The 24,615-nt window shown below is 42.7% G+C and overlaps 2 protein-coding genes across 10 annotated transcripts; one reads left to right on the top strand and one right to left on the bottom strand.

The window, feature by feature from the left end:
- The first annotated feature begins 494 nt into the window (after positions 1 to 494).
- On the top strand, positions 495 to 6,418 carry MRPS18C (mitochondrial ribosomal protein S18C). Of its 6 annotated transcripts, none has more exons than XM_035111856.3 (6): positions 495 to 595; positions 2,253 to 2,314; positions 4,326 to 4,409; positions 5,603 to 5,660; positions 5,926 to 5,985; positions 6,072 to 6,418. In XM_035111856.3, exons 1-6 carry the CDS (start codon positions 505 to 507, stop codon positions 6,146 to 6,148), a joined length of 432 nt encoding a protein of 143 aa, XP_034967747.1. In that variant the 5' UTR covers positions 495 to 504; the 3' UTR covers positions 6,149 to 6,418. The 6 variants fall into 6 exon arrangements, with proteins under 6 accessions (XP_034967747.1, XP_034967746.1, XP_088516708.1 ...); XM_035111855.3 differs by having other exon boundaries at positions 495 to 628; XM_088660582.1 differs by lacking the exon at positions 4,326 to 4,409.
- Positions 6,419 to 7,047: 629 nt separating this feature from the next.
- On the bottom strand, positions 7,048 to 23,876 carry ABRAXAS1 (abraxas 1, BRCA1 A complex subunit). 4 transcript variants are annotated; one of them, XM_088660579.1, is made up of 9 exons: positions 23,780 to 23,876; positions 16,719 to 16,809; positions 15,275 to 15,311; positions 12,961 to 13,027; positions 11,774 to 11,967; positions 10,898 to 11,017; positions 9,273 to 9,357; positions 8,479 to 8,590; positions 7,048 to 7,634 (listed from the first exon to the last, which is right to left on the bottom strand). In XM_088660579.1, the coding sequence occupies exons 2-9, from the start codon at positions 16,747 to 16,749 to the stop codon at positions 7,204 to 7,206; spliced, it is 1,077 nt and encodes a 358-aa protein (XP_088516705.1). In that variant the 5' UTR covers positions 16,750 to 16,809; positions 23,780 to 23,876; the 3' UTR covers positions 7,048 to 7,203. The 4 variants fall into 4 exon arrangements, with proteins under 4 accessions (XP_088516705.1, XP_034967741.1, XP_034967742.1 ...); XM_035111850.3 differs by lacking the exon at positions 23,780 to 23,876 and adding an exon at positions 18,047 to 18,248; XM_035111851.3 differs by lacking the exon at positions 23,780 to 23,876 and adding an exon at positions 18,047 to 18,248 and having other exon boundaries at positions 16,719 to 16,805.
- Positions 23,877 to 24,615: the final 739 nt, after the last annotated feature.

The raw sequence follows: 24,615 nt of genomic DNA, 5'->3' as shown, positions 1-24,615 counted from the left end.
TTGACTCGAGCAGCTCCACTTCCCCCCTCAACGGCTGTTCTATAGGACATAGCATTAAGGAGACCTTCCGCAGCACCAGTGCCCTCTTGGACTACAACTCCCATCAGCCCCAGCGGAGGGCAGTTGTAATTTGAAACAGGGCAGTTGCAGTTTAAAATCCTCTACATAGGTAAAGGCTGTGAGGGATATGTGTGTGTGATTAAAGGCACGTGCGGGGTGTTTTGTCACTTTCCGTTCATGACCCCTTTGAGCAGAAACTCAGGAAACGGAAAAGTGGGGGGGGGGGAATCTCGACCCAATGACCGTTGAGAGAGGGGAGGGGCAAAGAGAGAACGCCGTGCGGCGATTGGACACCGTGTTTTGTTGACAGTTCGAACGGGGCGCCCTTGCGGCTTCTTCCCGGCGTGGCGCATGCGTGTCACGTGACAGGAAATGTACCGAGAGGGAAGGATTTAGGTGCTGCTCTGTGCGTTTTCCGCAGCGGACGCTTGAAAGGCGGAAAACATGGCTGCCTTGGCGATGGCCGCCAAGGGCTCAGGGCGGGTTTTCAGCCTCTTCGCTGGCGTAAGGAAGGGCGCTATTTCCTCTGCTGCAGGTAGGAAACGGAAGGTCCCGCTCCAACCAAGGAGTGAGTTTACTTCTTTCTCTAAGGCTTGGCCTGGCTTGTGCGGGCTGGGAGACAGATAATAGGCACACCTCGGAGCTCTAAGCTTGGATAAACAAATGGGCGCTGTGTTTCGATGCACGACGACGTACTAACGCGCAGCACAAGACCTATGCACTTTTATTGCTAGGGAATAAGTCCTGCTTGTTGTTAATAAGTGGGCACGGTTTTGAAGTGTTAAAATAACTGCTTCATCTGTCTTCAGATGTAAGTAGTTCGAGCTAGGCTTAAATCCCTTATGATTTACAGATATATTTAGGAAGAGCAGCTCCTCAAGCAAACCCTGAACCACATTACACATAAGCTCTACAATTCTGTTCATTACTGCACTATTTGTAGATGTCCAAGGGTTTACATAATCCCATTGTGAGGCCAGATGTCCAGACTTACATATGCATGCATTGGCTCAAGGGCTGAAGCAGCCCAGCTTTTTATAATCAGTGTTGTATTTCAGAGTTCGAGTGGAACTGAGGCTGATTTCATTAGAATCTGCACTTGGATTTGGCTTGGTCTGGAATATTTCCCTTGTGCGTGCTGGACCTTACAAAAGCCTTTAGAGAGAGCCTGTGTCACAATAATGGGTTGATGACATTGACTTTTGCTGATGCCTAGTAGATACCATCTGCAAAAACTGTGGCTGATGCACTGCATGCTGGGCTTTTTCCATCTTTCTTTTTACTTGGTGTGCATTGTTACACACCCATTTTAGCAGTGAATGCAATTACTTAGAAAATCTACTGTTTGGGGGATTTCCCCCGTTTGATCACCTTTGCATCCAACTGTGTGTAGTGGATTGCCAAAGCTGGTGATTGGGAGCTTTCCATAGCCTGTGTGCTCTCTCTTTTTGAAGTAGCTGAAATCAATAGTATAGTACTGCTTGCAGAATGATATTGGAGATCATGTACCAGCTATATAATTGTTTTTACAGGCTGTGTATTCTTTGTGTGGTTCCTTCTAATGCAGGCTTGTAAATAAGCCAACAGAAATTACTAGCTTGCATTATTGTTGTTTTCACGTTTGCTGGCCACAGAGGAGGGGAAGCCTCTTCTCTGCAGCAAACATGGAAATGCAGCTTCTTAGGCTGCAACTCTTAATGCCATCTACCTGGGCTCACTGAATTCAATAGGAACACTACATTGCACCTCATCCAGCCTACTTGGCTTCTGTGCTTGTTGTGGAGGAAGGGAATTTGCTTCCTCTTGAGGCTAGCATGAAATTAAGTGGGCTGAAAGAGGAGTGTGTGTGATCTGTCCCTCCTCTACCAACCTGCTCAGTCCTCTGCATGGATTTCCATACAGCTGCCTGCATGGGACTCTTTCTCATGTATGGTCACTAGGTATGTTAAATATAAACACAAAACCTGTGCTAACATCAGCATTTTTGGCCGGGGGGGGGGGTTGGGGAACCATTGCTGGTATTTCAATGCATATCTATTGGGTTATGATAAATCTCCACAAAAGTATTTAAAGGGGGAGATCGGCTTTGGGTGCTTTAACATTAATTCTTTGCTACCACGGCTAGCTTTAAATTTCTTGTGAATACTTAAAAACATGTTGTGAGTGTGCTGTGTTACATATGTCTTTTTCAGTTGCATCATGGAGACGGGAGTGTAGTTCATATAGTGAACAGTTGTCCAGTAATGCAGATATGGTAAGAAATGTGTGTTACCGTTAACATTCTAATCTATATATATAAAAATGTAGGCATTGTGCGTGCGGAGGTCACAGCCTTTCTCCATAACTGCTGAACCGTAATGTAACAAATTTGGCCACAACGTTCCATGCCCATCAGGGAGGGATCTGGCATAATTCCCCCCCCCCCCAAAAAAACCCTGCACCTTTCACACCTAAAAGGATTAAACTCAAAAAAGTGGCACCCAAATTAGACGTCACCGCCAGAAGCTCTGAAGACTTCAGCAGCATCCAATAGAAAGGCAGATCACACGCTGCTGCCTCCAAAGCTGCGCCGCCAGATGACATCACAAAATTCCACACCAACCAACTGAAAACAGTAGGGGGGTCAGGGTTGGGACAGGGCAGGTGAGGGGACTCTAAAGGGAGACTCTGAAGGTCCATTTAACAGAAAAGGGTCCATTTAACACAAAAACCCACAGCATCGTGTAGTCGGGCCAGCTAGTCAGCCTATATATTTGTGAAAGTTTTCAAACTCAAAACATAGGATTATAGTGATTAAAAGAAAATAATTGTGTTCCAACTGCATTTATTTTGCTGTGAAACTGCACAGGAGCCAGTATAAAATACATAGGAACATACATCAGGTTTTTCTACTTTATTTAAGGCTCATTATCAACTATACTGTAAACATAGAAGACACTTTGTAGGAAGGTGGCCGAAGTAAAAACGAGAGTTTCAAAATTACAGTGTTTACTATTAACAATCTCAATTTATTTACTCTGAAAACTGTGAGGCATCAAATACAGAACTTGTTTGGTAAATAATTAAAAGAAACTTTGTGACAAGTTGGAAAATGGTACCAAAATTACCAAGGAAGAATGGCTAAGACTGTCTGTGGGTGGCTAGCCACAACGGCTATATTCTGCCTCCCCTGTTGGAGGCAGTATGGCTCTGAATGCTTGTCTCTGGGATTTACAGGTGGTGAGACTGTTGTCTCGCTCAGGTCCCGCAAGTGGCTTAGGCATCAGGTTGACAACAGGCTGCTGGCCTAGAAGGTCTCTTGGTCTGATCCAGCAAGGTCCTTCTTATGAATCTCACCAGTTGATCTTAGGCCAATCACTGCCTCTCAACCTATTTTATTTATTTATTTCATAAAAAGAGTGGCTGGGGAAACCCAGCCAGATGGGTGGGGTATAAATAATAAATTATTATTATTATTATTATTATTATTATTATTATTATTATTATTATTATATAAAAATTATATGTATCATGATTGTAGAAAAACCCCTAAAAGTGTTTTACAAAAAGGAAAAAACAATAAAAAAACTACAACCATAATTAAAAAGATGCAGGTGGTTTAAACCACAATATAATAGACTAAAACAAATCAAAACTCACGCAAATGTTCTAAACATCTGGGTGGGCTTGTCCGAATATGAATGTCTTCAGTAACCCCCCAAACAGAATACTGTGAAGGTGCCTGCCTGATATTAAATGTTTGACCACAGCCTGGTATAAATTACACTAGCCAATGCTTGTAAACCAAAGTGCCAGAAATATGGCTAAAATTTCTACCCTGCCTTTCCTGTACTAGGATGGTACACAAGGATTTGAGATGTAGTTAACGTAGCAACATTTTATAGGCTGAGTGCATAAATACGAGGGGAGACAATGAAGATGATTGATCAAAGATGGATTCTGTTTTTACATTTAAAGTTTAATATAAGGAAGTATGTGGCAATTTTAAGATAAGTTAAAAAATGGTCAGAAGCAGCCTTTTGCTTTTTTTAGTCTATTCTATAGAACAGTTCTAACTAGAAGCCCCATTTGGTGGGTCAACCAAATAGACATGTACCATATATGTAATGGTGCTAGAGTCGTCTGACCTAGGGCTGATTTTTGTGATAACATGTTGGAAGACACTTGTCCTGTATGATAGTATCATGTCTGCTTCAGCACTTGAAGCAGTCAGTACTAGAAGAAAGAGTAGTAAGACACTTCTGCTAAAACTATTTCTGTTTCAGCCTGTGCCAATGGACAATCCCTATAAGGAACCTCCTAAAAAGTGTGTCTTGTGTGGGGTAGCTGTTGACTACAAAAATGTACAGGTAAATTCTTCTGTATTTGTGTTTGTTGTCAAGGTGTATTAAAGGACGCTGAGCAAAGCCTCCTTTATGCTTATCAGAGGAGATCATGCTAGTTCACTTGTCTACACTCCTACGTGTTACAAGAGTACTGCTTCAGGGCAGTACTTTTGCAACATTTCTGTTCCTTTCATGTGGCTCCATTCACCGAGGAGTGAATGCCATTGGCACTAAATATGTAAAATTAAGTTTCACTCTTTTAGACTACACTCAGGAATATGTGCAAGGAAAATATAACAAGATCAGTTGCATGTTGGAAATCCAAAGTATGCCTTGGACCTATGCCAGATTCCCATGGTACAGTATTCGACTTAAAGGTGCGGAGGCAGAATAATTGCAGGAATGCAGAATACAGTGGTGCCTCGACTTGCGAATTTAATCCGTTCCGAAGGTACCTTCGTAGGTCAAAAAATTCGTGAGTCGAAAAGTGCCACTGGAAACGCGATTTCCCATAGGAATGCATTGGAAACGGAAAAATTCGTAAATCGAAGCAACCCCCATCTAAAAATTCGTAAGTCGAAAAACCCTATCTAAATCCGCCACGGGTTCTGTTTGGATGTCGAGAAATCAGTAAGTGTGCGGCCATTTGCCCCATTAGTAAGTCGAAAAATTCAGTTGTCGAGTTGTTCGTAAGTCGAGGTACCACTGTACTGTGCTTGCCCAGCACATGTGGTTGATAGGGTGTCACCTTGTAAGTACAATAATTCTACACCTAATGAGCAATAGTAGGAGATGGAAAGCAAGCATAGAAACAGGATTGCATTTGGAATAAAGTATATAACATTAATGGATCTCTTAACCATGGCTATATCAGGATTATCTTGTGGGGTCATGTACTTCTTCTCTTGCATACAAAATAGTTTCTATACCTGTGGTACAGTGTTAAGCCTCACCCAGTCTTAAGTGCACTGGGCCTCTACTTTGGTTTATTCTACCAATCCTCGGGTCTTCCTTTGGATTTCCACTTTGCAGACTGACCAAACCAGAAACTAGTTACATTTTAAAATGTTTTCTGCTTGTGAAATTTCAGCACAGTACTTAATTTTCTTTGCATGCTTGGTATGTTTAAATGAACTGTGGAGATTTGCTACAAATATGTAAAAAAAAAGAAGTCAAAATGTTGCTTAATATTTGCTATTTTTTCCTTCCTTCAACAGCTTTTATCACAGTTTATTTCGCCATACTCCGGTCACATTTTTGGAAGGCATATAACAGGTATGTGAAAGATTTAGCAGTATTATATTTAAAGTAAATGTTTTTCACTACTTATTAATTTTAAGGCTATTTAAATAGCCAGCCACCTATGACCTGTGCATCATTCTGAATTATATTGAATTTGGTTTCTAAAACTTAAATCGAGACCAGTCTTGAGTGCTCATATTTTTAAAAGCCCCTTATAGGTTTAATCCGCATTGATATAGAAATTGATCTTTTGATGTTTTCAAATGAAGTGGCTTTTTAGGATTTTTTGATTTTACAGGCTTATGTATCAAGAAACACCGAGAGGTTGCAAAAAATATTAAAAGAGCCCGGCAATTGGGTGAGCATCTTTTTAAAATATGGAGCTACTTAGATGTTTTGCAAATTGCTTTGTTTCTAAAGCTTCTGTATTTTATTATGTTGCAGGATTTATGTCGGTTACATTTAAGGATCCAACATTCCTCAGCGACCCTAAAGTATGTAGTATCAAATATCCGGAATGAGTTATGTTAACTGTACTTAATAAAGCTGATTTTGTAACTGATTTGTAGTCATTCCTGGTACATCCTTAATAAGCAAACCACTTAACACATCAGATACGATCCTGTTAATTCTGCTGTATAGAGAGTACAAAGTATTGCCATGTGAATGGAAGAACGCTTCTCCTCTGTGCTAATTATCACGATGTCATTCTTCAAATGGCTGTCACTTTTGTATGCAAGATGGAAAACATGCTGTCATAAAATGAAATAAAAACTTTATAAAGAAGAAAACACATGCTGTCATGCCTAATGATATACCTACCTACTTGGAAGCAAGTATCTATGTCTAATAGGGCTTACTCCTAGGTAGGTGTAGGCTTGGTGCATCTGTGTGCTATATTATATGTACTATATTGCTCCATGTGGAAAATGGAATAGTGGAACACAATTAAAGGCAGTATCATGAATGGAATATTTGTATTAAGGTCTTGCCCATATTTCTGTAGGCTGACATGAAACTATGTTTAGCCTTCAATTCAGCTGCTTCACTTTCAAGCACAGCATGTTACTTAATGGGTTATAACCATTTTGTATCCTACTGCTAACGGAAGTCTCTGATCCAGTGAAGGAGGAAATTTCCCCCTCCTTTCCTCTGCAGACCTGTGCACCACTTTCTGCTCTGCAGACCCTTTCTGCTCCAGAGGGCTGGTGAACCCTTTGGAATTACATGGGAGAAGAGAAGTCTCCACTGAATCAAAGAGGGACAAGTGGATAAAAGTCAAATTGCACTCTTAGTCCAGCCTTGGAGAAAACAAACATGGTACTATCAGTACAGTACATTTTATGCTGAAGTCTTCCACCAGGGATAATCTCTGTGGAAAATAAGGAATACAAAATCTACTGAGGAAGAAATTGGACTATTTTGTTTCCCCCCCAATTGTGGGGATAATGCTGGTTTAATTTTTGATGAATGAATTTTCATAAATAAGACTTCCCCCCAGAGACCATGAACAAATGGAGTTATATAGGCAAAAACTTCTGGGGAAAAAGAAATCCTTTATCTGTACTGAAAGGGATTAAAAACTTGGAGACACACTGCGTTCCTCGGGCTCTTTTGTAACATCCTCATCAGGTTCAGTGTCACTGGTTGCAATGTTTGTTTCTTGGTCACTGTTCTTTTGGTCCTCCCGAAATAGATTTCGACGAAGTTTGAAAGATCGTAGCCTTTTGAATGGCTTTGGTCCACTTGTAGTTACAGTAGCCTTTCGCTTAATTACCTGCTTTGTCTCGGCTTCAGGGAAGCTATTTTCTTTGAACATTAAGGTCAACCAATCCATTATTTTTGTGTTGTGGTCAATGTTGCAGCAATGCTTAGAAATCTTTCTCCCTTTTAAAGTAACACTGCTTGACTGCAGTCCAGAATTTGGGAAAAAGTTTTGCAAAGCTTGACAAAGGAAGGTATTTTCTTTTGATTCATCTGGGTAACTTTTCTTTGTTTGGGTAACTTCTGAAACAGACAGAGGGTATTTTCTTTTGATATAACAGCTACAGCAGCCTACAAGACTTCCAACTGCGTAGAACAGCAGCTGCTTGACTGGTAACTATTTAATGAGCAGTCCTAAGACTTTGGCAAGCCTCAAGTTCCTTGATTTGGATGACGTGACAAGCTATGGTTAAGGAAAGGTAAAAGCATGGGGCCTGAGACTTGCTGAAGCCTTTTCATTTTGTGCGAAACTACAGCTTAATAAAACATCCAACCATAGCATATGTGAAATAGCAGCTCATACATTCTAAATATCTCAACTATTTGCTGAACGTTGCTTTTGTATCATCAAGGTCATTTCTAGACAAGTAAGTATATTAGAGGTAGCCAGCCTGGTGCCATCCAATTGACTGTTGTATTCCTAACCATTACCAACCCCTGCCAGCATGGCCAGGGGTCAGGGTGGTGAAAGCTGCAGTCCAATAACAGCCGTAGGGCATTGCGTAGCCTATTCCTGATCTGGTTCCCATTGTAGAATTCTGAGCAGCGTCTGGTTTACTGCTTGATTAAACATGTAAGCTCTTTTTACAGGAGCAAAGGCTGGCAAGTAAACTGAAGGTGCCAAATGTAAAGGGAAGCCAGTGACAATTCATAAGCGCACCCCTGTTTTAGAATCGGAACCAAGAGACTGAATTTAAGATCCCAGGACGGGTACTGAAGTAGGAACCTGTAACTCTTATTCTTCTGTCTCCTACATTTCTAAGGAGCTTTCACTAAAAGGGAATGAGGGTTCCTATTTCAGCTCTAGTAGATTACGTACCCTGTCAGTTTAATGACATGGAACAGAAAGTTAGGTGTTTTATGTTACCTGCAGTTTGCATCTGTTCTTTTTTTCTTCGTACTTCTTGTCTCAGTTGATCTACTTCTGCTAGCAGATTCTCTACTGATCTTTCAGTATCCGCTACTTTACTGCCTATATTCTAGGAGAGAGAGAAAAATGGACACCTTGTGGAATTCATTGGCATCTTATCAGTAGACAATAAGCATTTTCATTAAGCTTTTTACGAATTAACAGCAAACTGATGATGGCTATCCTCTACCTCCGCAGTTGGAAGTAGCAATGCTTCTGAATACCAGTTGCTGAAAACCACAGAAAGGGAGAGTTTCTCTTGCACTCATGTTCTGCTTACTGGTTTCCCACAGACGTCTGGTTGGCCACTGTGAGAACAGGACACTGGACTAAATGGGCCACTGGCCTGATCCAGCAGAGCTATTCTTATGAAACTGAGGCACTCTCTATGTGTGCTGTTGGAGACTAGATAATGCTGTCACAGAACACTTAATTTCCTGAATAAAAGTTGTGCGATTAAACTTTCAGGTGACCTCAGAACAACAGGTTTTTCTGGAATACAGCCTAAATAAGTGTGATTTGGCACATGCCACTCATTTCCCTACACATGGTTAGGATCCACAATAATATTGTATCTGACTGGTGCACAAGTTAATGGGGTTTACTTTCCCCCAATTTCCAACATCCAGCTTCAGGACATTTTGCTTCAACATTTATTCATATATATATATAGTGTTGCCAAACACTTATTTCAAACTTTGTATTGCTGGTTAAAAGCTGCATGAGAAGTTTTCCAAAAGCATGTAACTTACCTCCATTTCCTCCTGCAAGGTAGCAGACATTTCAGCAGTCTTAAGAACCTCTTTTAGAGACCCATCTTCATTAAAAAACTCTGACCTTTTGATACAAAAAAGGAAATCTAGAATGTACTATTTCCATCTGCCATTTTATGCCAAGTGGATTTTGAAATTAAATTTTGGCATTGATGATTGAACACAACCTTTAAAAAAAGGTAAAGGACCCCTGACAGTTAAGTCCAGTCGCAGACGACTCTGGGGTTGCGGCGCTCATCTCACTTTACAGGCTGAGGGAGCCGCTGTTTGTCCGCAGACAGTTTTTCTGGGTCATGTGGCCAGCATGACTTAAGCCGCTTCTGGTGAAACCAGAGCAGTGCACAGAAACGCCGTTTACCTTCTCGCCACAGCAGAACCTATTTATCTACATGCACTGGCGTGCTTTTGAACTGCTAGGTGGGGAGGAGCTGGGACAGAGCAACGGGAGCTCACCCCGTAGCAGGGATTCGAACCACCGACCTTCTGATCGGCAAGCCCAAGAGGCTCAGTGGTTTAGACCACAGCGCCACCCGCGTCCCTTAGCTGACATGAAAGCCTATAGGAATAAGCAGGAAATCTCGAGCACTATGGCATTTAGGAGACAATGCTCGCTGATCGAATTGCTGGTTAAAATAAGGCAAGTTTGTTTATAGCAAGTTAAAAGTCAAACTCCAATGTAGTGACACCAGTTCTTAAAATAACGCAAGTACATGTTTTTCCTTAGTAAACACCAGGCAGTCCAGCTTTCTAGGCTGAAGCCTCCCCTCCTCCCCTCAGTTATTTAATTGCTTCTTCCAACAGTGAAATTGAGCCACTGAGAAACAAGAGGGGAGAATCCTGAGGTTTGCAGAATAATTAAAAAAAGAAACTTTAACACCGCCAAAAAAGAGCAGCATTTCAAACAAAACAAAAAACAGTCCAGTGAGGGCTGAGCATGCTAATAATATACAAGCAGGCACAGAATGTTGAGTGTCTGGTGAAAGAGAAAAATGGAAAGCTGAAGGAGGAAGGTGAAGTGGCTTGCTTGGCCCTCATTGTGGCCTGGGTCACTTATGGCACTATAAACATAAATGCACAAGCTCACAAGTACTTTCAGCAGAAATTGAAAGCACTTTGCTCCTGCCTGAACCTGGGTTTGTGGTTTCTCTCACTTAACAAGCTGCAAGCGATAGCCAAGGCTTTTTTCTTGGCTTACTGTCCAGTGTTTGAGGGAGACAAACCACAAGGCTGAGGTTTAATTACAACACTATGCCGAACAACGGCTTTGCTTCTGGTAGCACAAGAGCATGAGGACTGAAGAAGGAGCAAAGTAGTCACTATTTCTGCTTTGGTTACCTGTACACTCAGGCTTAACTATAGTTTAGCTTGATTTTACATGCATACTGGGCCAATTTGTAATATCCAGGAAGAGGCCATAGCTGGAACAGGAGCACTCCTATTAGGGGAGATGAAGACACACTGTAATATTTTCCCACTTGTATGTGTTTTTGTGTGTGTGTGTGTGTGTGTGCGCGCGCGCGCAAACACACGCCTATGCTGCTAGTTGGCAATCATTTGGAGTCACCAAAAACGCAATGCAAAAAATTAAAACATCCTTTTCATACCTGTGTTTTGCAACTGCTCTACAATAGCCAGAAGAAATACAAGAACCAGACACAGTATGGTATCCGTGCTCTTCTGCCATTCTCAAATTGACGATAACAAGAGGAACTTTCTGAAAGGGACTTTAGAAAAAGAGAAATAGAAGAATTTAATATAACTACAATGGGAAGGTTTACTGAGTCCACAAAATAGTACCATTCCATTATTAATTCATAATACAACTTACTTTTGAGAAGAGTTGTATAGGATTGCACTGTGTGCCCCACTAAGTTCAATGGGATTTACTCCCAGGTTTGCAGCCTTACAAAAAAAATCTTGTACATTCTTACCTGGGAGTTAAGTCTATTGAGCTCAGAGGAACTTACTTCTGAGCAAACTTTAATATTTTAAGATTGAGTACTGCTCAGACACAAACTAATCCCATGGTTATCTTGGAACTTACAAAGATGGTGTGCAATGCCTAGTGGAACTGCTATTACCGTATTATCTAGACTCTAATGCTCCATCTATTCTAATTCACACCTTAATTTTTGCAACATGATTTGGCCAAAAAGGGTGCCTATTAGATTCAAGTAAATATGGTATTATGCTTTGTGACAGTTTGCTATCACTTGCACCACATCAGCTCTCAAGCTTTTTGTGCTAATGTGATGTTGGGTCTCTCAAGCACATTTCTGTAGAGCTATCACAAGTCTAATTATGTGTAAGCTTGCAGCCAGTGATATCAAGAGTAAGAAAGCGAAATTTCAACAGAAAGAAATCATTTCCATTGCAAGATTTCCACAAAATTTCAAAGGAAAAGGGATTAACCCAAGAAAGTGATTAGCTCTATTTCAGTGAGTTGCAGAAGTGCACTAAAGGATAACAAATATACTTACCCTTCTTGCGGTTTATGTAAGCCATATTCAAATTTGTAAGTAGATAAATTTGAAGACGTTGCGCTGAATGTTAGTAACAGAAAAACAAGGCCCTGATTTGACAAGTGTGACTGTAAATGCCTATGGAGGAGTCGCTCTCTGAACGTCATTGTCTGGTCAGTATTACGCCTGAGTTTGTACCAGCCCACCACAGTCTGGAAAAGAAATGGCAATCTGAAAATTAGATATAGCTTCTTTAAAAATTCAGGGTTCTCATACCTCTTGCATAATGAATGAGAGTCACCCTATTGCTGGTGCTAAAAGGTGATCTTACCTGGGTTCCCCAAGACTCAGCTTGTCTTCCGAGAGGCAATGGAATTTCCACCAGCCAAGATAATAGGCAAAGGGACCCCTGACCATTAGGTCCAGTCGAGGACGACTCTGGGGTTGCAGCGCTCATCTTGCATTATTGGCCGAGGGAGCCGGTGTACAGCTTCCAGGTCATGTGGCCAGCATGACAAAGCTGCTTCTGGCGAACCAGAGCAGCACACGGAAATGCCGTTTACCTTCCCGCTTGGAGCAGTACCTATTTATCTACTTGCACTTTGAGGTTGGCAGGAGCTGGGACCGAGCAACGGGAGCTCACCTGTCGCAGGGATTCGAACCGCCGACCTTCTGATCAGCAAGCCCTAGGCTCTGTGGTTTAACGCACAGCGCCACCTGCGCCCCAGCTCCAAACTTCTTTCAAAAACGCAAGCATTATATTGTACTCCTAGCAAGTGCACCAACAGAAAAACAGCCAAGGTAGTAGGCCTTACTTAAAATGCCTTTTTGGTAACAACAACCTTGTGCCCATAATGTGAAAAGTTGACAAATGCTGAGAAAACTATGTGACTGGCAGAGCAACTGTTTGTATGTTCACTCTGAAGTATGGTCCACTGTATTCAATTGAGCTTCTTTGCCAATAAATACGTGGAGAGAGCAGTCAAAAGCTGCAGTCCTAGGAACACTTATACTTACTTGAAGTAAGCCTACTGAACTCACTGGGACTTTAAAAGTAAAACATCCCTATACATGTCAAATAAGAACCAGTCTGCAGGATATTATGCATGCATTTAAACAAGAATATAGTAGTAATCTAAATTATCCATACATTTCTATGAACACATTTGAGTTCTGTGAAGAGGTTAGTTCTAAATGCAAAATACCTTTTTGCAACTCGACAATATATTATCCAGCAGAGGCTCGTTCAATTCTCCCGCTGAGTTGTAAAAGCTGGAAAAGATTAGAGAAATCCCAAGGGCAACAGAGATGCTGAATCAAAGACATTCCTAGGGTGGCATTTGTTTTGTTACTAAGCTTCACACATTTGTTCATACAGCAAATAAACACAAAGTATAATGATAATTTCAATAAAAATACAGAAATCTAATCCTTTGGGCCTTTGGAAGAGAAGGAAGTCATGGAGAAAATCATGTAACATCTTCTACCCTGAAATAATAATCAGTTTGTTTGATTTACTGACTCTCCACATGTATTGTTCAACATCAATTGAAGACGTATTTATTTACCCAAGCTTTTGCAGTGTGACGGCCCTAGCACCAATATGTATTCAATGACTAGTTGTTAAAATTGGAGTTTGTATATATATATATATATATATATATATATATATATTTATCCTTGTTTTTAAATTTATGTTGGTTGTACATTGCCCTGAACTCCTATGGAGGACATGCAACTAATAAATGCCCTGAATGAATGAATGAATGAATAAATAAATAAATGCATTTCTGCGAAAGGATAAACAGCAACAATGTTTTCAGAATGGCGTCCATATTTTTAGAAGGCGCAAGGCAAGTCATTTGCATATTACATGTGTTTCTAATTGGCTGAGTACAGACTGCTAGTACAGAAAAGAGTCAAGCAAACCATGATTCGTATTCCTTAGTAAGGCAGATGTTAAAAAAAATTGGAAACATATTTCTGCATACTTTTACAGTGCACATTGGATTGCTGACACATCTCTTCACTAGCTTCAAAAATAAATGTACAGTAGACTTAGTTTTCATCTTTGTCTGAGCTGCAGCGCCACAGGCGAGGACTCCAATGACTGAATGCTTCTTTGTACAACAACACAGAAAACTAGGTTATCAGGTAAAACTCAGCCTTCTGCCTAATATGCTATGTGCAGGGAATATTCTTACATGGAGAAGCATTCAGTAACATGACACAAATTCTCACATGTAGTCTGAAGCAGTACAGCTCAGATACGCTTACTGTTCTGTTATGAGAATTATAAGGTCTAAGATATAAAATAAATGTACCAGGCAAACACATACATAAATATATGAACCACGTCTGAAACAGTACAGGAAAACAGTCCTAAAGCCATTTTGACTAATTTCAGTGACCACAAATATTCCTTTGCAGTTTGAATGGAAATGGGAAAAGCCTTCTCCATGGCCTCTGTGCTCACAAATCCTGCCTTAAGGGCACATTTGGATATGAATAGGGTGAGCCTGTGACCTGGACTCAGGAATTAAGTATTTATCATCACAAAAAATGGCCAGGCTGTCTAGGACTAGGTAAACCATGGGTAGGCAAACTAAGGCCCAGGGGGGCCAGATCCGGCCCAATCGCCTTCGGAATCAGTGTATTTTTACATGAGTAGAATGTGTCCTTTTATTTAAAATGCATCTCTGGGTTATTTGTGGGGCATAGGAATTCGTTCTTTTTTTCTTTTCCAAAATATAGTCTGGCCCCCCACAAGGTCTGAGGGACAGTGGACCGGCCCCCTGCTGAAAAAGTTTGCTGACCCCTGATAAACCCTTTAACAGGTTTCCTGCCAGAAAGGATTCTGCTGTAGACTGTCCCCTGTGATGTATTTCTGCTGTAGATTGCCCCTTCTGTGATGTATGTATGATGTACTGGGAGGTGGTCTTGAGCTATAGGGTGGCAATTTCAAAAGTCTATATAAGGGCTTGCACACCATTGTTCTGGGTTCCTCCTCCCTCCTTGCGTGGGGGGTGGGGGGTAAGAACCCTGTTGCAACAGTTTAATAAATATCTGACTTATTAGCTGCTTTGCTTCTCAGTATTCTCAGGTTGGCCTCTGTTATTTTCTCCTACCGATAGAGAACTGACATAAGGACTCTATACGGGCTCTTGGATACCCCGTAAGGGAAAAGGAGCAGTTTTTTCCCCTTATAACAGTTCCCAGACCACATTACCAGAGAAACAATGTTCTGATTCAGATCACACAACTGTGTATAACCTCTGTAGTGTCAAAGTATTGGGGAAAGAACTCTCTAAACATGCTTCTCTTGCTTACTTAGGCTGCAAACTGTGAGCAAGCCCCACCGAAATAAGTTTCCTTAGGCATGCATACTGTATTCTGTTGCCATCCAAGGCTCTGATTGAATCCATCACATGAAGTGCTTCGTGCAAGGGAGAGGGTTTTAGCACCCCCTTGTGTAAAACAGAATTCAAATTTCTTTCTGAAATAGGGTGCAACACTTACCTGAAGGGTTGGTAGCATGGAATGTGACTTTGTATATCTGAAAATGAAACGACATTTTACTTTCCCCTGAATGATTGTCTAAGCCAGGGTCCCCAAACTACGGCCCGGGGGCCGGATGCGGCCCAATTGGCCTCCCAATCCGGCCCGCGATGACCCACGCCGCCGCCCGCTCTTACGTCGCGCAGCACGGCGGCGCTCTTCCAGGTCGGAAAAAAGCGCCGAAAATCCTTTGTGCGCATGCGTATGGGCCTCTCCCGACCCAGAAGAGGTCATTTCTGGTGCACTTCTGGGGCGGGGGAGGCCCATACGCATGCACACAAACGATTTCCGGCGCTTTTTCCGACCTGGAAGCGCGCCGCCACGCCAGTAAGCGCCCGTGCGCATGCGCACAGGCGCGCACTCCCCCGCCCGCCGGCCTGCACGGGCGCGCACTCCCCTGCCCTCCGGCCCGCCGCGCGATCGGCGCGGTGGGAACTGGCCCAAAGCCCGGTAAGTCTGGGGACCCCTGGGACTCTAAGCATATCTCTGCACAATGTGGTCTGCTAACAGCAATAACTGAATTCTGTGTTCAGTCACAACCTTACAAGATACTCAAATGATTTTAATATTTATTACATCTGCTAGTCGCTTTATACAACAAAAAGTCTTAAAGCGACTTAAGATGAAATACAGCTAAAATCAGGCATCCCCAAACTTCGGCTCTCCAGATTTTTTGGACTACAATTCCCATCTTCCCCGACCACTGGTCCTGTTAGCTAGGGATCATGGGAATTGTAAGCCAAAACATCTGGAGGGCCGCAGTTTGGGGATGCCTGGCTAAAATCAACTAAATGTCAGAAAAATTAAGAATGTACCATATAAAATTCCTAAGATGCTCACCCACATTCCATTTATTTACTTCAAACAGTGGATAAGCAAAGGTCCGTGTGACTATAGAGCCTTGAAAAAGGAATATACAGCTGGGTATACCCCCAAAATCACACATCATAGGTATTTTCTCTCATGTGTACACTGACACACAACCTACTGTACAGTAAATTTGAAGATCTGTATAATTTTTCTTCCGCAAAAACAAATGCAAAACAAAGTAGGCAGGCCTTTGATCACGTTTATTCTCTTTCTGCTGCTCTGAAGAGATAGGAGTGTCAAGGGACCCTTATGAAAAGTTGCATAGAAATAAGAGAGCTACACAGCCACAGGACGAACCTGGGGATGACCCTATTCCTTGTGGGGGAGGAAAGGACCAGTTGCGGTATAAAATAGATCCTGCTGCTAGACACCATGGAATCCCACAGAATGACTTCACAGCAGCTCAGAAGCAATTCAGCACCATCACCACATTCAAATATACTGGTACACTCAAGCACTAATAATAATATTTTGCAAGCGCCGCATAATGTTCATTCCGCCCCGAAGGAAATGCGTCAGTTGGTAGCTGACTTACCAATTGTATACACAACTTCAGCACCACCCATCTGAGAGTCAGTAATGATGTCCTTGGCTTCAGCTTTCACCTCCCCAAGGAGGAATCCTTCCTTTGCAATGGAAGAAACACCAAAGTTACACATCACTCCACTAGCAGGAGCTGTATAGTCGTTGTTTTAATATTATTTTCGTTTCTAAACCACTTTATATTTTGAAGAAAAATACCTCAGAGCCATTTGCAACCTACATTAAATCATCAAATAAAACAACCCCGAATAAAACATTACCGAAGAAAGTAAAATACTATATTGTATACACATCCAAAGTAACAAAATGAGCAGGAATCTAAAACGTTAGATTTCAAAACAAAACATTACAAAGGAGGTCAACTACAGAATGCATATTTAATGCAACAAAGTTAGCAAAACAAAACAAGACAAAATTTCAAAAGAAAACATTACTAAAAGAAGTCAAATATAAAATGCTCATTTTAAACAGCATAATTTAAGGGCTGTGCCTGAATTGTCCCCCCTTCAAAAAGCAGATCAAATCGCACCCTCTGCCACTGACTAGTCCCAAACTTTAGCAAATTTGGAAGCATATTCTAACATTAAACTAACTATGGATGCTTCCAGGTGACCTGTCCATGAAGCATCCATTACAGCTGTTTTGCAAGGAGGTTGAGCGACGTTGTGTCAAGCGAATAGTGGCTATGGAGTGCCAGACGACTAGGACCCCGGAGATCTGCGAGGAGGGAAATTTGAAATATATCTCAAGCACGCCCAAGACACAGTGGAGACACACTGCAGCATTTTATGGAGACGTGAAATTTTCATGGGGATGAGGGGAAGCTCAGTTTAATCTGTGCTTTTAAGAGGGGTCTGAGAGAGGGTTACGGTCCCTCTGTTGTTAGAGACCCACGCAGGGCACCAGGCTGGCTGCGAGCACAAAGCACTCGGGTTTGGGAATCACACGAGACGCGAGACAACTCTTCCCAAAGTAAGTGGCGGGGGGGGGGGGTTCTGCGCGCGTTGCAGCTCCGTCGCTGTCTAAAAGTGCGAAATGCACACGTGCATATATACACGCATGCATACAAACATTTAACCAGGAGCGAAACTTGGTGCGGGAAGGGGCAGCCACGGCAGGAGATGCGCCCCCACTTGGCCTCTGCACAAACACATACACCACAACAACACGCCCTGGCTCCCTTTTACGCACAAAACCCCCCAGCTCCCATTAAACAAGGACAAGAGATGCCGGAGCGAAAGCACTTCCTCGGGGTCACCCGAAGGCACCCCCGTCCGCTCCATGCGTAATGGCGCTGGGGATGGGCATCTTTTTACGCACAGTGTCGGAGCCGCTGTTGACCTGGTGGAAAGCCAGCGCGCCCACGAAGGCGCCCGAGAGGAGGGCCGTCGTGCTCTCGGCGGCTGCCATGGCCGGATCCGCGCCCAACGGGCCTGTTCAGCCGCGCGGCGGAAGGCGGGCGAGGCCGGCGGGGAAGGAAGCGAGGCCGGCTGCGAGCGGAGCAATGGCCGCGCCCGGCCCTGGAGACCCGACGAGGGAGGAGGCGGAGACATCAGGCGCCCAGAGGGAGAGAGGCCGCCCACTGGCACACAGAGAAAGGGATCTAAAGGGATCTATACTGTACTATAGTCCGTCCGTCTCCGTTGATGAAAACCAAATAAAGATACGTGTGCGTGTGTACATAAGGAATCACTATACTGTGCACAAGCACAGCCTTTATTTGGTTTTTATTAAGATAACACGCAAGAAACAAGGAATTACAGGTGTCTTAAGTTGGTTTTTATTAACACATGAACATAAGGAATCACACACACAGAGAGATGTATACGTATTTATTTGGTTTTTATTAGCGAACATATGGAATGTGTGTGTGTGTGTATCGCACGTCTTTATTTTGTTATTTATTTAATTATTTAAGCCCCGCCCCCCAAATTGTGGTCAGCACAGTGATGAAAGGAGCTGTACTGTAGTCTGAAAACAAATAAACGTATCTAGGCACTATTTTAATTTATATAGCAGAAATCCTGCCCAGTATGGATAAGGTTTTCCTTTCCGTTTTTTAAGCATCCTTCTTGCCTGTGTTAATAGTAGATCAGGGGTCAGCAAACTTTTTCAGCAGGGGGCCGGTCCACTGTCCCTCAGACCTTGTGGGGGGCCGGACTATATTTTTTTGGGGGGGGGGATGAATTCCTATGCCCCACAAATAACCCAGAGATGCATTTTAAATAAAAGAACACATTCTACTCATGTAAAAACATGCTGATTCCTGAACCATCCACGGGCCGGATTTAGAAGGTGATTGGGCCACATCCGGCCCCCGGGCCTTAGTTTGGACCCCTGTAGTAGATAATTCAGTGTACTGTATACAGATAAGGGGGGGGGTATGCACACTCCCAAATAGTTGAAAGCAGAAAAGCTAATAGGAACCCTAACCAATTATTGAATTAACCATTGTACTTTGGGTTTGAGGTTACCAAGCATCATTCAAGAGTTACCAATTATTTTTGACTGCTATGTTGTGCAACTATAGCAGGTTGACAAACCTGCATTTCTAATAATAATAATAATTCATCTGACACACCTCAGGGTTCTGGCACTTATAGTGGATGGATAAGTGCCAAATGAGGGGAGGGACAACAACTCATGGCATAAATATATACCCTCAAGCACTGCCTACTAGTGTGGACAGTATTTCAGAAGCATAAAATTTGAAACTGAAAACTGCCAGTATGTTTATTATAGCCATGTGCATGAAAAAGGTACTGTCAACTTGATGTCAGTGCTAATCTGCTTTATATTTTGGAATCCTGTTTGTTCTCTGTGCATCTGGGAACCTCTTAAAACACTGTAACCAAATTTTGCATGATGTTCTGGAGATGAGGAGCAGGTTTTCATCTACATTTGGGATGCCATTTTGAATCAAGATGGCGGAATGAACCTTTCAAAACACCACTGATTTTACCCACTGATCTTAAAACTGCATTCATTCATTCATTTATTGTACTTCTTATAATTCCTAAACAGTGCTGGGTACAAGGCTGCTGGTATGATTTATTTCAGTTTTACTCTGCAGTGGGTTCATTGGACAGCTGGTGGATTCTGAGGCACTGTAAGAAAACCTGTAGGAACTTTTTTAAAAAACAAAACAACACCAGTCCAAGGTTCAGAAATAGCAGTTCTTTGGAGTCAGCATTTCCCTCTCACCTAATTTAACCACCAGTTATTAAATGATGAGAATGCAGACAGTGCGTGGACAGTGACCTTTAGCATCTTTTATGGCAGAGTTTGCCAACAGTTGTGTCATTAAAAGATCATGATTAGGCACATTTTTATAGCTGAATGATAACTACAAACAAGGTTAGAATAGATTTTTAATTTTTTTATTCCACGCTGCCTTTACACTTTATAAAAGTTTCCTGAAGCAGTTTAGCATGCAAACCTCTGCATGTTACTTGGATGTAAATTGAACTGTGTTCAATGGACCTTACTCCCAAGTAGTGCATGTTTGCAACCTGAGCATAAAAATCCAATCGAAATAAGTAATAATTGTAATCACCTTGAGCTCAGCTTAAGAAAGACAGAGATGTTTTAAATCAGGCACCCCCAAACTCGGCCCTCCAGATGTTTTGGGACTACAATTTCCATCATCCCTGACCACTGGTCCTGTTAGCTAGGGATGATGGGAGTTGTAGTCCCAAAACATCTGGAGGGCCGAGTTTGGGGGTGCCTGTTTTAAAGGAACAAACATCAGCAGCGGACGACGCTAGCAATAATTTAAGATGTACGGTAAAAGTAATTGTAGCAGGTGAGGCCTCTATCCTCTGCAGAGCTAGGTATGCTTAAATTCATTTATTTTTAATGGGCTCAGGTGCAGCTAACTGTATAGGATCGGGCTGTGCATGATAAAATACTAAGCCTGATAGTTGATGCTAAGCCTGCTGTAGTGCAGGAATGGAGAACATGTGACTCTCCTGATGTTGTCAGAAGTACAACAGCAGAGATCATTTTGTGGGTGATTGAATGGTTAAGTCAGCTATTCAAGGGGTCGTGGGTGTTGTGTTGTTTAGGTGTCTTCGAAAATTTTTACACATCACTTGGGAAGACAGACGAACTAATACCAGTGTACTGGAAGAAGCAAAGGTCACCAGTGTTGAAGCAATGATTCTTCGACTGGTCATGTTGTACGGATGCCTGGTGATCGTCTTCCAAAGCAACTATTCCGAACTTAAAAATGGAAAACGCAATGCTGGTGGTCAACAAAAGAGGTTTAAAGACTGTCTCAAGGCAAATCTTTAAAAATGTATATAAACACCAACAATTTTGGCCTGCAAGCGCTCCAGTTGGAGAACAGCCTTTACCAAAGGTGTCATGGGCTTTGAATACACTCGAACTCAGGATGCAAGGGAGAAACGTGCTAAGAGGAAGGCAGGTTTGGCAAATCCACACCGTGATCAACTCCCACCTGGAAACCTATGTCCCCACTGTGGAAGGACGTGTGGATCCAGAATTGGCCTCCACAGTCACTTACGGACTCATTGTTAAAACCGTGTTTATGGAAGACAATCTTACTCGGCTACGAGTGATCGCCAAAGAAGAAGATGAAGCAACCAAGCAGAGTGGCATATTCTTTGCAGGGGTAGTGTGTTCTCTGATGGGCTATGCAGTTCTGCAGTTGTCGTCCTTTGTATGTTTGGTTGTTTACGACCCAGCATAATTGACACATGCTGCCAAAAAACTTCTCCTGGGCCCCACCTCCACTATACATTTAAAGTACAGTACTGTAGTACCATACCACTTTTAAGAATCATGGCTTTCCCCCAAAGAATCCTGGGAACTGTAGTTTGCTAAGGGTGCCGAGAGATCTCCATTCCCCTTGTTCAGCTCCAGTTCTTATTGTTGACATCAGCCTTGTCTTGAGAGACAATGGTGCGTGCCTCTGGTGGCAAAGTGAAACTGCTGCATTAGCAGAACCAAAGTGACCTCAGGGTGCAAGCCTGGGCAGTGGTTTAACAATACAATTCCCCCCCTAAGACACTCTAGCATGGGTGTAGCCAAGGGGGGGCAGGGAGGGGCAGCTGCCCCCATCAATAAAAACCAATAAAAATACATAGCAAACTGAGGGTCTTCCGCCCAACAAAAGGCCTGCCCCCCCAACAAAAATCCTGGCTACGCCCATGCACTCTAGGAATTGTAGCTCAGTGAGGGGAATAGGGGTCTACTAACCAAACTCACCGTCCTTAAACTTCAGTTCCCAGGATTCTTTGGGGGAAGCTATAACTGCTTAAAGGCAGAGGGCCTTCTCGGTAGTGGCACCTGACCTGTGGAACGCGCTCCCAGCAGATGTCAAGGCAATCAGCAACTATTTTACTTTTAAAGGACATCCGAAGGCAGCCCTGTTTAGGGAAGTTTTTAATGTTTGATGCTGTATTGTGTTTTTAATATTCAGTTAGGAGCCGCCCAGAGTGGCTGGGGAAACCCAGCCAAATGGGCGGGGTATAAATAATAAATTATTATTATATATTATAAAGTGTTACAATACTGCTTTAAATATATAGTGCAGATGTGAATCTGGTTGTGGCACATGCCTTAAGTGCAGGTTAGACCTATCCAGTGCTTTCTCCCCTAAAACAATGTTCAGGGGTACTCTCATTTTCTTACTCATATTGAAATACTGCTCTTCAATGAGGCCAAACCTAGATTCACAAAATGTTTAGGGGTATGCCCCCCCCCCCAAAGCACTGGACCTATCTGTGATCTTGAGGATCATACAACTTCATATCTTGATGCAGAAATAAAACCTGCTTTCAACTGAGGTCATTTCCTTTTGTTTCCTGCTATTATTTCATATCCCTCAAAATACCTTTCCCTTCCCTTCCCTTGATTGATAGAAAGCTTTGACTGCCTTTGACAAACAGCAGAGCTGTTTAAATAAGTGAAACCTGAGCCACCGCGGATAAATATCTGCAAGGCAAGGTGGTTTCCCCTGACAAAGATGTGGGGCCTTGAAATGCGTTAGTGCACACAAGCACAGCGAGGAACACATAGGAATACTGATGGCTCACTAGATCGGAGCATATTTCTGTGACCTTGAAAAGGGAGCTGGTATAAAATTACATTTTCTCCTCTCTCCTGCCCTGAGAATGGGCACTCCATTGTCCAGGGGAGTCTGCCTATACTACAAATATCGGATACATAAAAATACCATATATTTAAAGCACGAGACTTTCCCAAAGAAGAACTATAGTTTATCCCTCACAGAGCTACCATTCCCTTAACAAACTACAGTTTCAGGATTATTTGGAGTGCATGTATTCTTCATATTTCATAATGGTTTTATCTTATTTGTAGATTTTTAATTTTAAAATGGAATTTTAACATTGTATTAATCTGCGTTTTAACTGAATTGTTTCTTTTATACTTGTGTTGATATTATTTGTTGTTAGCCGCCCTGAGCCCGGTCTTGACTGGGAAGGGCGGGGTATAAATAAAAATTATTATTATTATTATATGGTTTATTAACTGCTTTACTTATCATGTTTGCAGAGGATTCTCACCATTCAATATTCCGCGACTACTGAACATGCCTAAGCCACACCAGGATTTTATTTTATTTTTGAGCTGCAGGGGTGGGTGGGTTGTCTGCTTAGTTGGTGGGGTTTTTTTTGGGGGGGGGGGGTAGATTTGCAAATCTTTGAATTCCCCTGAAAATGCTGCTCCCTCTCACATGTTTCTCAGTGGGGCAGTTTGGGTCGCAATCCTGTCGGCTGGGACTTACTATAGAAGGACTTGCTATAACGCAGTGGATAAAATGAATGTAATCAAGGCTGGGCCCATATCCTGGGTACGGTATGTAACTTCCACTATCCACACCCTCAATACTAAAAACCACTTCTTTAGTCTGCCTGATGCAATAGTTACCCGCGTTCATCTGTCACATAATTATGCAATGCATTAATACGAGATGTGAAACCCTGCCTATTGCTATCATTTTTATTTAGATTGAACTTTGCAACAAGTAGGCACCTAGCCTAGTTCTCCAAAGGAGATGTTTACCTTCTGAACTCTCTTACATATTTATCGTAGAGGTCGCTGGCCGTTTTAGCTGCTTATTTTGATTTACCAGCCTCAAAGCCTCTTGGTAGGAAGACGGTTTTTCTAGAGGAACGAGGAAAGTCACATCAGCACAGCTGGACTGAAGCTTCGGAAACCCGTCTATTGGCCATATCTGTGATATAATTTTCCGGTTCCAAAGAACGAATGAAAAGCCTGCTGAATGAGGCCAGTGGCCCATCTAGTCCAGCACCCTGTTTTTGCAACCGCGACCCAGATGCCTGTAGTAAACCCCCAAGCAGGACCCGAGCATAAAAGCAAACTCCCTCCTATGTTTTCCAGCAAACCAGCATTTGGAATCGTACAGTGTTTGGAGAGCATAGCCATCATGACTAGTAAGCCATTGATATTATCCTCCATGAATTTGTTCAGTCCTCTTTCCAAGCCATCCACGCCAGTGGTTACTACTGCCTCCTGTGGCACAGAGTTCCATAGTTTAACTATGTCAGGGGTCGGCAAGGTTTACCTCACCCGGGTTGGTTCACTCCAGCAGAGATACCTCTGTGGGCCGGATCGCGCACGTGCATGCCCGCGATTTCCAGCGTTTGCGCAGACGCAATTTCCGGCACCGCGGAAGTGACTCCCCACGCCGTGCTGTGCCGATATAGCGCAGCGCACAGGGACTCGCCGAGCGGGCGGCTCAGTTCGTGGTCCGGTTAAATGACCCCTGTGGGCCGCTTGTGGACCATGGACCTTAGGTTGTCGACCCCTGAAATATGAGCTGTGTGAAGAAGCACAGCTGTTTGCTCATCTTGAATCTTCTAGCATTCAGCTTCATC

This window comes from Zootoca vivipara, chromosome Z1 (genome assembly GCF_965207765.1).
Source record: "Zootoca vivipara chromosome Z1, rZooViv2.hap1.1, whole genome shotgun sequence".
Taxonomy (NCBI): Eukaryota; Metazoa; Chordata; class Lepidosauria; order Squamata; family Lacertidae; genus Zootoca; species Zootoca vivipara.
The sequence above is the reverse complement of the archived record's forward strand: the minus strand, read 5'-3'. Positions and strand labels throughout refer to the sequence as shown.

What these genes read in the sequence shown, in the direction of transcription:
- MRPS18C (XM_035111855.3), top strand. Translation starts at nt 505, where the DNA reads ATGGCTGCCTTGGCGATGGCCGCCAAGGGCTCAGGGCGGGTTTTCAGC. An exon ending in GGTCCCGCTCCAACCAAGGA is followed by an intron (nt 629 to 2,252) that starts GTGAGTTTACTT and finishes TGTCTTTTTCAG; the next exon opens with TTGCATCATGGAGACGGGAG. An exon ending in TTGACTACAAAAATGTACAG is followed by an intron (nt 4,410 to 5,602) that starts GTAAATTCTTCT and finishes TTCCTTCAACAG; the next exon opens with CTTTTATCACAGTTTATTTC.
- ABRAXAS1 (XM_035111850.3), bottom strand. Translation starts at nt 18,136, where the DNA reads ATGGCAGCCGCCGAGAGCACGACGGCCCTCCTCTCGGGCGCCTTCGTG. An exon ending in TATTGTCGAGTTGCAAAAAG is followed by an intron (nt 11,968 to 12,960) that starts GTATTTTGCATT and finishes TTTCTTTTCCAG; the next exon opens with ACTGTGGTGGGCTGGTACAA. An exon ending in AGAGCAGTTGCAAAACACAG is followed by an intron (nt 9,358 to 10,897) that starts GTATGAAAAGGA and finishes TTGTATCAAAAG; the next exon opens with GTCAGAGTTTTTTAATGAAG.